This window comes from Centroberyx gerrardi, chromosome 8 (assembly GCF_048128805.1).
Source record: "Centroberyx gerrardi isolate f3 chromosome 8, fCenGer3.hap1.cur.20231027, whole genome shotgun sequence".
In the NCBI taxonomy this organism is placed as follows: domain Eukaryota; kingdom Metazoa; phylum Chordata; class Actinopteri; order Beryciformes; family Berycidae; genus Centroberyx; species Centroberyx gerrardi.
This window is the reverse complement of record NC_136004.1, coordinates 33,358,126-33,371,937: the sequence shown is the minus strand read 5'-3', so window position 1 is coordinate 33,371,937 and position 13,812 is coordinate 33,358,126. Positions and strand designations below refer to the sequence as shown.

The 13,812-nt window shown below is 46.7% G+C and overlaps 1 protein-coding gene across 1 annotated transcript; it reads left to right on the top strand.

The window, feature by feature from the left end:
• Nucleotides 1-1,752: 1,752 nt before the first annotated feature.
• Nucleotides 1,753-11,961, top strand: LOC139927602 (nucleus accumbens-associated protein 2-like). The gene is made up of 7 exons (XM_071919803.2): nt 1,753-2,211; nt 5,370-5,596; nt 6,965-7,224; nt 7,981-8,157; nt 8,679-8,784; nt 11,022-11,119; nt 11,276-11,961. The coding sequence occupies exons 1-7, from the start codon at nt 1,753-1,755 to the stop codon at nt 11,959-11,961; spliced, it is 2,013 nt and encodes a 670-aa protein (XP_071775904.1).
• The last annotated feature ends 1,851 nt before the right edge of the window (nt 11,962-13,812 follow it).

Sequence of the window (13,812 nt, the reverse complement as noted above, 5' to 3'; positions counted from 1 at the left end):
CGTCTTTCAGCTTTTAAAGAAATCACTCCTTCAAGCCGTAAGACTCCATGTTGCGTGATTTTGTCTCCTGGCCACAGTCGGGACGTCTCTGCGTTACTAGTAGCTGTATGTAGCTTCCTTTGCCTTACCGCGCTCTCAAACAATAAAAAAGATATTAAAAACAAACAAAATGTCTTCTATAGCCAGCGCCATCTTTAACAGCTGATCAGTGTAAACAAACGCTTGTGCGTGTCTTGTGTTGCTTAGCAACAAAAGCAGTAGTGATTGTGTGAAAGGGAACAAGCCGGCAGATTGATGCTAAAGGAGTGAGCGGTTCGGAGCTAGCGACGTTTCAGCTCCCGCCTTTCTGCCGCTTCTCTGTCTGAACGAGGCTTCAGTGTTTTCTTACCGCTGACTGACACAAAACTGGATTTTTCCACCATGTTGAGAAGGTTAAAGGTTATATTTTTTTTGGCATTTATGTGAAAGTAAGACAAAAAGTTTTTGTGATAAATCCAATAGTGGAAGGGTTAGTAGTTGGTCTACAAAGTCTTGTGTTTGACAGACAAAAACAAACAGTACAGCAATTTCAAAACAAAATCAATCATAAACACACACTGGTGGGTTACTGATCTTTCAAAATCACATCAGTTTGAGATGATAGATCGATGATTTGTCACTAAAGGCTGCCATGTTTTTCTTTTTTCTCATTTTACCCACAATTCACAGCAAAGGTACCTGATGTTGTCAGTCCGTCTGTAGCCGAAGTGTGTAGTCTGATTTCTGGGGAAGAGGTAAATTTAATGTCTGGAGGAAGTCTGACTAAAACTTGGATTTAAGTTTTGGTTTGTCGTCATGGAAACAGCCTCAGGGTGTGTCTCCTGATGACATCACAGGTTAGAGAGAGAGAGAGAGAGAGAGACTCATGTGATTGTTGGTTTGCTGGTTTCTCTGTTCTGCAGGTAGAGGTGTGAGATGACGAGACTTTAATCTTATCCTGCCTCCTTCTCTACCTCCTCTCCTCCCTCCTCCTCCTCCCTCCCTCCGCCTCCCTCTTCTCCTCTCTCCTCCTCCCTCCTCTCTCCTCCCTCCCTCCTCTCTCCTCCCTCCCTCCTCTCCTCCTCCCTCCTCCTCCCTCCCTCCCTCCTCTCCTCCCTCCCTCTGCCTCCCTCTTCTCCTCTCTCCCTCCTCCTCTCTCCTCCTCCCTCCTCCTCCCTCCCTCCCTCCTCTCCTCCCTCCCTCCGCCTCCCTCTTCTCCTCTCTCCCTCCTCCTCTCCTCCTCCCTCCCTCCTCTCCTCCCTCCTCTCCTCTCCTCCCTCCCTCCCCCTCTCTCCTCCCTCCCTCCCTCCCTCCTCCTCCTCCTCTCTCCCTCTCTCTTCCTACAGATGTTCTAGCTATTTCTCTGTGCTGAACTGATCTCTTCCATCTTGATGATCTCCAGTCTCCTCCTCCACCCCGCCTCCTCCTCCTCCTCCAGTGGATCTCAGCCCTGCTCTCCATCCAGTAGAACCTCCCTGTTCCACCCACACTGACAGCTACCACTCTGACCTCTGACCTCTGACTGTTTCCTCTACGGCAGGAAATGGAACTCAAGCATTTTGTGGGCGATATCTCCTGCATCCCCAAAACTTAAGGACTTTAGTCACCAGTTTGGCTGATCTCCAGCCCGCCTCCCTCAGCCCTCGTTCTGACTCTGGCTAGTGAGGACAGCGCACCACTAGCCCCGCCTCCCCGCCGCCCCGCCCCCAGTCTGACCGTCAGACGGTGTCCACCATGTCGGAGGGCCTGCTGCAGGTGGAGATCCCGGACTTCGGCAGCAGCGTGCTGGGCAGCTTGAACCAGCAGCGGCTGCTGGGCCACTACTGCGATGTCTCCATCCTGGTGCAGGGCCAGGCCTTCAAGGCTCACCGGGCCGTCCTCGCCGCCTCCTCGCTCTACTTCAGAGACCTCTTCAGCTCGGCGGCTGACTCCTCTTCCTCCTCTGGCTCCTCCTCCTCCTCCGGCTCCTCCTCCCAGGCGGTGTTTGAGCTGCCGTCCTCGGTGACGCCGACGTGTTTCCAGCAGATTCTGTCGTTCTGCTACACCGGCCGCCTCAGCATGGCCGCCAGCGAGCAGCTGGTGCTCATGTACACCGCCGGATACCTGCAGATCCAGAACATCGTGGAGCGAGGCATGGAGCTGATGATGATGAAGGCTTCCTCCTCTTCCTCACCGCTCTGCTGCGACTCCCAGGTTTGTTTGGCCACACCCACAGCCAGGTAGTTAGTGCAGGTTGTACTGTCTTCTCTTGAACTAACTAGTGTCGCTGTAAATACGTAACACATAACAGTGTCCATCACCATGGTGATATGGACAGAATCACGAGTTACTATAGCAACAGCCAGGACTGTGGAGCCAACATGGCTGAAAACTACATTAAAGAGTAACTAAACCCCAAACCCAAATTTATGGTGAAGCCTGACACCTAATGGTGAAAAGCAGGGTACTGCACTGGTCATCTGCTATTGGCTGGTCTTCGGTGCCAGGTGCCAGGTAGAGTACAACAGGTGATGTCACCACCTGTTGTACTCTGTGTCAGGCTTCACCACAGATTTGAGTTTGGGGTTTAGTTCCTTTTTAACAATCTGTTGTTCTGTATTTCTGAGGTTTAAAGTGACAGCTCACTTTGAATGATGTCTGGTATTTTTCTCCTCCAGACCCCGCCTCCTAATGTAGGGAACATTTCCGAATTAGTACTTACAGGTGGTATGTGTAACATTAAAATCAAGAAATCATTAGATCATTTCCTAATCATTTGGAGGGAAATCTGCTGGATCGCTTTACGGCACAAAACAGGAAGAGGTTCTGTTCTTCCAGAGCAAACTGAGATAAAGCTGAAAGAGTTTCTGGCAGCAGATGGTGGAAGGAGGGAAAGGAAGATGGAGAAATCACTTCCAACATGTTGATCCTCTTCAGGGGGGGAGGGGGGCAGGAAGCAACAGGGCTGATGGGAAATGTAGTCTTAATGTGGAGAAACACTAGAACTAACAATACTACTGGTGTGAGACAGAGGAGACTAATCAGCTCCACCAGGCTCTCACTGGTTTACTGTCATTAGACCGAGGGAGCAACATTCATTAGAAAATGACAGACTGACCGTTAATATTTAAGAAGAGTATTTTAGCAGTGTTAGCATTCCTCAGTAAAACCAATGAGTCATTACCCGCAAGCTAGTTTGTTAGCATGCAGTTCTGCCTTACAAAGGAAAATGGCAGTAATTGCTTTTCCATTTGATATCAACAAAAGCCAAAAATACTATCAAATAATGTAGATTCCACTTCTGTACCATCAACAGTTGTTGGAATCAAAATCTGAAGTCCAACATGATCTCACACAAATACGTGAAATGAACGCGAACTCTGAAACAGCGATTTACGTGCTGTGGACACGTATTATGGGAAAATAATGTTTCTCCACCACAAACTGAATTACGTTCCTCCGCCACAAATTGAAATATGTTCCAAAGGTTGGCTAACGGTTAAGTTTAGGCAAGTAAGTGGTTAAGTTTTGGGTTAGGGTTATGGTTAGGCAACTAAAACAGCTTGGTTAAGGTTAGGGAAATGGTTTGGTCGTGGTTAAATAAGAAAAACGTTCATTAAAAATGTGATGTGATGTTGAAATGTCCTTTGTAAACGCTGGGAATTGAACCTCGGCCGTCGGTATCGAAGGCAGACGCATCCACATCCGCCCTGCCGCCACCCGACCACAAGACCCTGAGTCTCCACTGAGCTTCCTCACTGTGACACTACTTCCTGTTTACAGCCGTGTCTCCTTCATGGAACCGTTTCCTGCAGGGAAAACATCATTTTAACACTTTACGTTCCACCAACACGTAATTTGCTGTTAACAAGCCATGTTCATTTCATGTTTTTCTGTGAGATCATGTTGCTACTCACACAGTCGCAGCTCCTTGGTCCCTATTGTTTTCTATGAGGAATGCTAATAATGCTAACAAGCTAGTTTTGCAGTAGCTGAGGGATAAAATGTAGCACCTTTTACCTAACACTGTAACAATGAAGAAAACCAACAGGGTGCCTTGTTGAGAAGTGTGATGAAGGGCGTCCCGGTGGCTCAGGTGGAGTGTGTCCCATTAAGGCTCAGTCCTAGTCTCAGCGGCACGGGTGTGAATCAAGCGGCCAAAACCACGGGTAAATTTTGAAGCCAATAAGGTGAAAAAAAAGTGAAAAGTGAAAGCTGCAGTTCCTCTAACGTCCGCTAGAGTCCGGCTCCAAAAAGACTCCAAACCGCCAAACTCCATGAAGTCAATGGACCAAAACCCAACTTCTCACTCAAAATATACAGTCAATAATAATAGAGTTTCTGGTCTCAGTAGCTAATCTTACTTCTTCTAATGTGTCCATCTGGCGATTTTCAAAATAATTGCGCCATTAACAGATATAACGGTTATAAAACAGGGTTGTTCTAGTGATTGACAGGTTGTCTGTCCAGTGATTGACAGGTCGTTGATTCTGGACCAATAGCAGCGGAGCTGTGGCTCTGTGTCGACCCTCAGCCTCTCTCTGGCTGCTCCGGCTCCAAAAAATGTCAACATGTTGGAGATCATAAACCTGATCTTTAGGCTTCAAAACAGCCTTCAGAGACCTGTGGTGAAGAACACTCACTACTCCATCTGTTTACAGTCTGTGGTTTCAATCCGGCCCGTTCCCTTTGCTGCATGTCTTCCTCTGTCTGCCCGGTCTTTCCTGTCGATCTCTGCTGTGACTGTCTAATAAAGCAGAAATGGCAAAAAAAATAATATAAAAAAAAGAAGTGTGATGAATATGAGTTTTGTTTTAACTTGCCTCGTCCATCTGAGGACATTTAATTTGTGAGTTAGCTGTAAAGGCCTTTTCAGATCGGACGCTGCGCTCGCCGACTGGTTCAGCTCAAAAGATGGAAGGGAAGTCGTGGAGGAGCAAAATAGGCGGGTTTTCAAATTTTCTAGCCACTTACTGGACAAAGCTTGTCATTTCGCTGTTGCTAGCAATGGTGATGTGTCCATTGGTGATGTATCGGTCCTGTGCTAAAAAGCGGCCCTAGCACGAGCGGGGCTGTAGATCGCTACGCGTTGTTAAAACACACCTGATATTCCCACAACAAGGTTGAACTTTGGGCGCCGCGCTTTGCTGCCGCAGCGCAAAGACGTTGTTGCGCAGCGCAAACCGTAGCAAACAATGTGTTTCAGGCTGCAGGGTGGCGTCTGAACAGGTCAAGCTAGCACACTGATGTTGTTCCCACTACTTATTATTTCTTTATTATTATGACCAAAAACACTGGACACTAACTAGTTGATTTCTTAAGTGTTAAAGTGACTGATATTTATTTAATATAAAAATATCAATCGATTACAGACGACCTCAGCAGACGAGCTGGGCAGCTACGACACGCCGATGGTGCAGCAGCCGGCGCAGCAGCAGCAGAGCCCCCCCCCGCTGCAGGGGGCCAGTCCGGACCAGCCGGCCCTCAGCCCCGAGGAGCTGCTGCTGGCCGTCAGCAGGATCAAACAGGAGCGAGCCGACACGCCGCCTCCGGACGAGATGGGAGGAGCAGCAGGAGGAGGAGAGGGAGGCGAGGCCAGGTACTGAAAGAGAAGATCTTTACTTATCTGTTCAGACTGCTGACTGCTGTTCAGTGACTTCTGTGGTTCAGACACTTTAAAGGAAAACTCCCCTAAAACAGTTTAACTAAAACAGCTGTTGTGATGTACTTTGCATTCCTGGGTCCATTTAGTAGTTTGGTGTATTTTATAACCGGCCAATCGTAGACGAGGTGACGTCACCTCCAGATATTTCCAGCAGCTACAATGGACTTTGATATGAGAAAATGTTTCAGGATGTAAAACATCAGCGGTAAACGTCAGGTTTTGGTGTCAGTCCCTCAGAATCAAAGAGCGAGGGCTTCTTTCTAGAGCCGCCATTTTGCACCAAGAGACGTTCAACAATCATACAGGGAGAAATCCATCGTAGAAGAGGAGAGAGACCAATTTCCCCACCACAGGAGCAGGAGAGAGACCAGAATGCACTGCAGCTAGAAGGCAGGTTGGGGTTTGAGTTACTGAGTTACCGTTACTGACTGTGGAATGTTAAGTTTCACTTTTGTTTTCACACCGGGAGACTCTGTGGATTGAGTTCAATGCTGCTGGTCTGCTGTCTGTCCAGCTCCACATTACAGACAGGATGTGATGTCACATCAGGCGCATTAGAGATCGATTTAGATCCATTTCTACACACTGAGCACTGCATCTCACAGTCAAAAACGCCCTCTAGAGGCCATCTGACGAAGCGCATCATCTCACTAAGAGTTCCCTGAATGACTGCCTGACTGACTGACTGACTGATTGACTGACTGACTGACTGCCTGACTGCCTGACTGACTGACTGACTGACTGATTGACTGACTGACTGACTGCCTGACTGCCTGCCTGCCTGCCTGCCTGACTGCCGTGGGAAAAATAACTCCTGGAATGAATTGAACAAACTGATGAGATCTAACAGTGTGGATCTGAGGGGAATTTTCCTTTAATATGAACTGTTAGCTGTTAGCTGTCGTCAATTCTTCATGTGACTGTTAGCATGAATTCTTCATGTTAACCTCCTATAACAGACAGTTCTGCTGCTCCCAGCACTTACTTTACATTTGAAACATCTTGTCATCTGTCTCCTCCTTGTTGTTCTGCTCCTATCAGTCTGACTCCTCCTTGTTGTTCTGCTCCTACCAGTCTGTCTCCTCCTTGTTGTTCTGCTCCTATCAGTCTGTCTCCTCCTTGTTGTTCTGCTCCTATCAGCCTGACTCCTCCTTGTTGTTCTGCTCCTACCAGTCTGTCTCCTCCTTGTTGTTCTGCTCCTATCAGTCTGACTCCTCCTTGTTGTTCTGCTCCTATCAGTCTGACTCCTCCTTGTTGTTCTGCTCCTATCAGCCTGACTCCTCCTTGTTGTTCTGCTCCTAGAGTTGATGTTGCAGGAGACCTCCAGTCCTCTCGGAGCAGTGCGCTGTGTTACCTGGGAGCCGGTGGTGGTTTGGTTCCAGGACTGCAGTCCTACCTGCTGGCCAGCGGGGGGCGCTCCAGTCCAGGAGGCTCCAGCCTCCCCACCGACTCCCCTCCCTCCCACCCCGCCACCGAGGAGGAGCTGGAGGAGGACTACTATGGCAACGCCGTCCCCCCCGCACTCTACCAGCACATCTACGGACACCCAGGAAACCCCTACAGTAAGTTACATAATGGTACAGTCCAAAAGAAACCCTACAGACATATGTGACCTTCCTATATCTGCCTGCCAGATCTCCTCTCCTCTCCTCCTCTCCTCTCCTCTCCTCTCCTCTCCTCCTCTCCTCCTCTCCTCTCCTCTCCTCTCCTCTCCTCTCTTCCTCTCCTCTCCTCCTCTCCTCTCCTCTCCTCTCCTCTCCTCTCCTCTCTTCCTCTCCTCTCCTGTCCTCTCCTCTCCTCCTCTCCTCTCCTCTCTTCCTCTCCTCTCCTGTCCTCTCTTCCTCTCCTCTCCTCTCCTCCTCTCCTCCCCTCTCCTCTCCTCTCCTATCCTCTCCTCCTCCCCTCTCCTCTCTTCCTCTCCTCTCCTCCCCTCTCCCTTCTCTCCTCTCCTCTCCTCCTCCCCTCTCCTCTCCTCTCCTCTCCTCTCCTCTCTGAACACTGTTTAACACTACTGAACACTACTGAACACTACTGAACACTACTGAACACTACTGAACATTACTGAACACTACTGAACACTGTTTAACGCTACAGAACACTACCAAAACAAAACACTACCCAACTCTATCAACATTATCAACACTATCAACTTTGCTTGTTAAATTGATTGGATTATTAATTAGAGACGACTAATTTAATTAATTCAAGGGAATGGATTGTTCGGAGTACGGATTGTTAAACCTGTGCACGGATTTCAATTTTTGTAACTATAACTTCTGGTTTCACTGAAACCCCTCCACCCCATCTCATTGGTCTAGTCCAGGAGAAGATGGAGATGCTGCCCCTCCCGTTGGCTAATGAGCGTCGCCCCTGTGTGTTGATTGGCCGAGACACCATGGCCCTGCCGGCCAGTCTGATCAGTCAGATCGGGTATCGCTGCCACCCGACGCTCTACACAGAGGGAGACCCGGGCGAGAAGGTGGAGCTGGTGGCAGGTAGAGAACACAGTGGAACAGAAGAGAAGAGAAAGGAATACAACAGAATAAAACATCCCTCCATACGAACCCAGTTACTTCATCCTGCTGTTTCTATACTGCTGATGTGTTGTCATGGTGACAGGATCGTTAGGAAGGTCATTAAACACAATACTGTCTGGAGGAGCTGAGAGAGAGACATACACTGAGGAGAGAGAGACAGACATACACTGAGGAGAGAGAGAGAGACATACACTGAGGAGAGAGAGAGAGACATACACTGAGGAGAGAGAGAGAGAGAGAGAGAGAGAGAGAGAGACATACACTGACGAGAGAGAGACAGACATACACTGAGGAGAGAGAGAGAGAGAGAGAGAGAGAGAGACATACACTGAGGAGAGAGAGAGAGAGAGAGAGAGATGTACTGGGTAGAGGGAGAGAGACAGATATACTGAGGGCAGAAATTATATAGACAGTAGTATTACATATTATGATATTGTGTGTGTGTGTGTGTGTGTGTGTGTGTGTGTGTGTGTTTTCAGGTTCAGGTGTGTATATGACACGCGGTCAGCTGATGAACTGTCACCTGTGTGCCGGAGTCAAACACAAGGTGCTGCTGAGAAGGCTGTTGGCTACCTTCTTTGACAGGTAGACTGCTTAATACTGCTGAACACTGTTTAACACTACTGAACACTGTTTAACACTACTGAACACTACTGAACACTTTTAACACTACTCAATACTGCTTAACACTACAGAACACTACTGTACACTGTTTAACACTACTGAACACTACTGAACACTTTTAACACTACTCAATACTGCTTAACACTACAGAACACTACTGTACACTGTTCAATGCTACTGAACACTGTTTAACATTACTGAACACTACTGAACACTATTTAACATTACTGAATCACCGTTCAACACTACTGAGCACTGTTTGACACTACTGAACACAACCAAAACAAAACACTACCTAATACTGCAAACATCAACACAATCAACATTATCAATACTACCAATATTATCAACACTATCAAAACTACCAACATTATCAACATTATCAAAACTGTTAACACTACCAACATTATCAATACTATCAACACTGTCAAAACGTCCAACATTATCAAGACTTTAACAATACCAACATTATCAAAACTATCAACACTACCAACACTGTCAATGCTATCAACACTATCAACATTATCAACACTGTCGATACTATCAACATTATCAACACTGTCGATACTATCAACATTATCAACACTCAACATTATCAACACTCAACATTATCAACACTGCCAACGTTATCAACACTACCAATGTTATCAACACTACCAATGTTATCAACACTACCAACGTTATCAACATTATCAACACTACTAACATTATCAACACTATCAACGTTATTAACATTATCAATACTACCAACATTACCAACACCACCAACATTATCAACACTACCAACGTTATCAACACTACTAACATTATCAACACTATCAACATTCTCAACACTATCAAACCTACCAACGTTATCAACACTACTAACATCATCAACACTACCAACGTTATCAACACTACCAATGTTATCAACACTACCAACGTTATCAACACTACTAACATTATCAACACTACCAACATTATCAACACTACCAATGTTATCAACACTACCAACATTATCAACACTACTAACATTATCAACACTATCAACGTTATTAACATTATCAATACTATCAACATTATCAACACTACCAACGTTATCAACACTACTAACATTATCAACACTACTAACATTATCAACACTACTAACATTATCAACACTATCAACATTACCAACACCACCAACATTATCAACACTACCAACGTTATCAACACTACTAACATTATCAACACTTCTAACATTATCAACACTACCAACGTTATCAACACTACCAACATTATCAACACTTCTAACATTATCAACACTACTAACATTATCAACACTACCAACGTTATCAACACTACTAACATTATCAACACTACCAACGTTATCAACACTTCTAACATTATCAACACTACCAATGTTATCAACACTACCAACATTATCAACACTTCTAACATTATCAACACTACTAACATTATCAACACTACCAACATTATCAACACTACCAACATTATCAACACTACTAACGTTATCAACACTACCAACGTTATCAACACTACTAACGTTATCAACACTACCAACGTTATCAACACAACTAACATTATCAACACTACCAACATTATCAACACAACTAACATTATCAACACTACCAACATTATCAACACTACCAACGTTATCAACACTACTAACATTATCAACACTATCAACATTATCAGTGCTATCAATACTATCAACATTATCATCACTATCAAAATTATCCATACTACCAACACTATCGACATTATCAACATTGCCGAAATTGTCAACATTATCAACACTATTAACATTATCAACATTGTCAAAATTATCAACATTATCAACACTATCCAACTCCACTAAGTACGATAAATTAAATTGACAGACCAGCACAGTAATTCAATTCTACAGACTATCTGACATAAGCCTCAAATATTCAAGATCATTTTTATGCTGTATGTTATATTCTAGCCAAATGCTTTCTTCACAATACAGCTGGGCTGGTTTACATAACTCTGCTCTGTCACATTGTCTCGGTGTTTGTGTGTGTGTGTGTGTGTGTGTGTGTGTGTGTGTGTGTGTGTGTGTGTGTGTGTGTCTGTGTCTGTGTGTGTGTGAGAGAGAGAGATAAAGGAGCAGAGAGACAGAGAGAGTGGCTGAGAGTGAGAGAGGAAGAATAAAGCTGGTATAGGTGCTGATTGGGTTGTTATGGTATCCATAGAAACACTCTGGCCAATAGCTGTGGTACAGGGATCCGCTCCTCCACCAATGATCCGAGCCGAAAACCTCTGGACAACCGAGTGTTAAACACTGTCAAACGTAAGACACAGACACACACACACACACACACACAGTGTCAGATCTATGTGTACAGTCTGACTTGTGTATTTATATTTTTTATGGTGGAAGATTGAGTCGTTTCTCACTTCTGCTCCTTGCCCCTCCTTCCTCCTCCCTCCTCCCTCCCTCCTCCAGTCTACTGTCAGAACTTCGCTCCTAACTTTAAGGAGAGTGAGATGAATGTGATTGCAGCAGACATGTGCACCAACGCCCGGAGAGTCCGCAAGCGTTGGCTTCCCAAGATCCAGTCGCTGCTCCCCGACGGGCTTCCTGCCGCCCCTTCCCACCCCCGCAAGGGCAAGAGAGGAGGGGGTGGAGGAGGAGGAGGAGGAGCAGGTGGAGGAGGAGGCGGAGCAGGTCAGGGGGGAGAAGCCCAGACGCAGCCCAACACCAGCCCCTTTGAGCTGGATTTGCGGCAGCTCAGCGCCTCCTACCTGGGCCTGGAGGCGCCGCTGTACGCCGAGCGCAGGGAGAGAGAGAGGGAGGCGGTGGAGAGAGAGAAGGAAACCTCGGCCGCCCTGCTTCCTCACCTGCAGTTTGCCGGTTCGCGTGGAGGAGGAGCAGGAGCAGGAGGAGGAGCAGGGGAAGGCGCAGGGCCGGGGGAGGAGGTGCTGATGGGAGGCGAGGCAGACGGGGGAGGAGGGCCAGGGAGGCTACAGACTGAGCAAACCCCAGACCCCCCCGCCCTCTCCTCCTCCTCCTCTTCCTCCTCCTCCTCCTCCTCCCACCCCTCCCCCCAGCCCGCAGAGCCCACCTCTAATCACAGGGGATTGGTGGATGCAGAGGAGAGGGGGGCGGAGCTCCTGGAAGACAGCCAATAAGCTTTCGCTCGCCTCTGCCTACCTGTATGTAAATAACACAATAGCTACCTGTCTCCCTGTCTGTCTGTCTATCTCCTTATCTGTTTATCTGTCTGTCTTTCCCTCCCTCTGTCTGTCTGTCTCTCCTTCCCTCTGTCTGACTGTCTACCTGTCTATCCCCCTGTCTACCTGTCTGTCTGTCTGTCTGTCTGTCTGTCTGTCTGTCTGGCTCGGCTCTGCTGCATGTTAACCAGCCTACTGCAGTCCAGCACACAGGCCCATAGCAACAGGACTGGTGATGATGATGATACTGATGATGATGATGATGATAATATCCACTCTGATAATGACAATAAAGCTTCTTGATAATCAGACTGCTGGTGTTTCTGTTCTTTATGCTTGATGCTTTCTGTTTGACTGAGTCGACCGAGCTCCACTTTGCTTCACATTCATCCAGTTCCACATATTCCCACCTGGGAGCTTCCCAGTACAGGTGGTCCACTGGGAGGGAAATTTGAAGGCGAAGTGATGCTCCCCATTCATTTGAATGAAAGCACATTTGAAAATTTGCAGAAGATTGTGGGAAGGTGAGCGGCCAGAATTTGTGAGCGTAGCGGCGGGGAGGAGTCAAACTCTCAGCTACTTTAACCAGATTTTCAAGCGGCCAAGGCAGGCGTGAACCAATCAGGTGAATAGTGTGTCTCTGCTTGATTAAGTTCTTTCAGAAACATCATGAAACTCATCACCTGTCATTTGTTCCTCTCAATATCGAGGAGAAGTTCATTATTTCCGTGTCCAGTCACCTGATATTATATGATGCACCTCTGGCAAAATAAAAAGAGCAGTGGACGGGTCTGAAATCGTGAGTGAAGAGAAATTTGCCTGCTTGCATCTACAGTCCAACATTCAATCAGTATTTATAGGCAGCCCTACTATGAAAGAAAAACCTGCGTCCGTTACAGACACACCCACTGCCACGTCCAGGAGGCGGGCGATATGTTCAAGCGTAGCATTGTTGAGCGTCGGGTGTTGTCGAACAATCACCGTTCTGCTGGTGGCCACTGGTCAGTTGGAGGTTCAGTGCCTTGGTTAAGAGCAGCAGTGATTTTTGGGGAGGGGAGGGGAGGGGGTGGGGTGGGGTGTCACTCATTCACTTACCCCATCCACATGTTCCCAGCCAGTCTGGGGAATCAAACCGGTGACCCTCCAGTCACATGCCCACTTCTCTAACCTCGAGGTTACCTCCACTGTCATGACAACAACCGCCTCAAAACTCCTGTGTGTGGTGGCGCTGTAAGAAAATGAATCCATCCAAACTCCAAGAGAAGAACCAGAGAAGAAGCAGTACATATTGAGTCCAGATGACATATAGACCTAATTAATTAATGATCAGTATATTGGAATGTGATCTCAGCTCCCTAGTTCAGGGCTTCTCAAAAGTTTTCATGTCCCAGATCCCCAAATAGAAAATGAATTAGGCCACAGACCCCCATTTGATCAGATTTAGTCCCAGGAACCCATGTGAGAGGATTTTAGTTGTTGTTGTTGATGTAGTATTGAATAGTGGATCTGCCTACACTGTACATGGAGAGATAACAGTGGTGAGAGAAACCTCGGATTACAACAGTCATTCTTATACATTCTCTAACTGAGATCATTTCTGGTGAAATAAATTATAGCGAAATCTAGACTGAAATAAAGACTGACTGAAAAATAGAGAGCTTTGCCTTATAACTCAGCTTCTTTTTCACCACTACAGTCAGTGTCTGCATTACTGTAGCCGCTGCACCCATCCACCAGTCAATCTCACTGTTCCTCTTACCCTCACACGTGAATAAGACCCCGAGACACTTGAACTCCTCCACTTGGGGC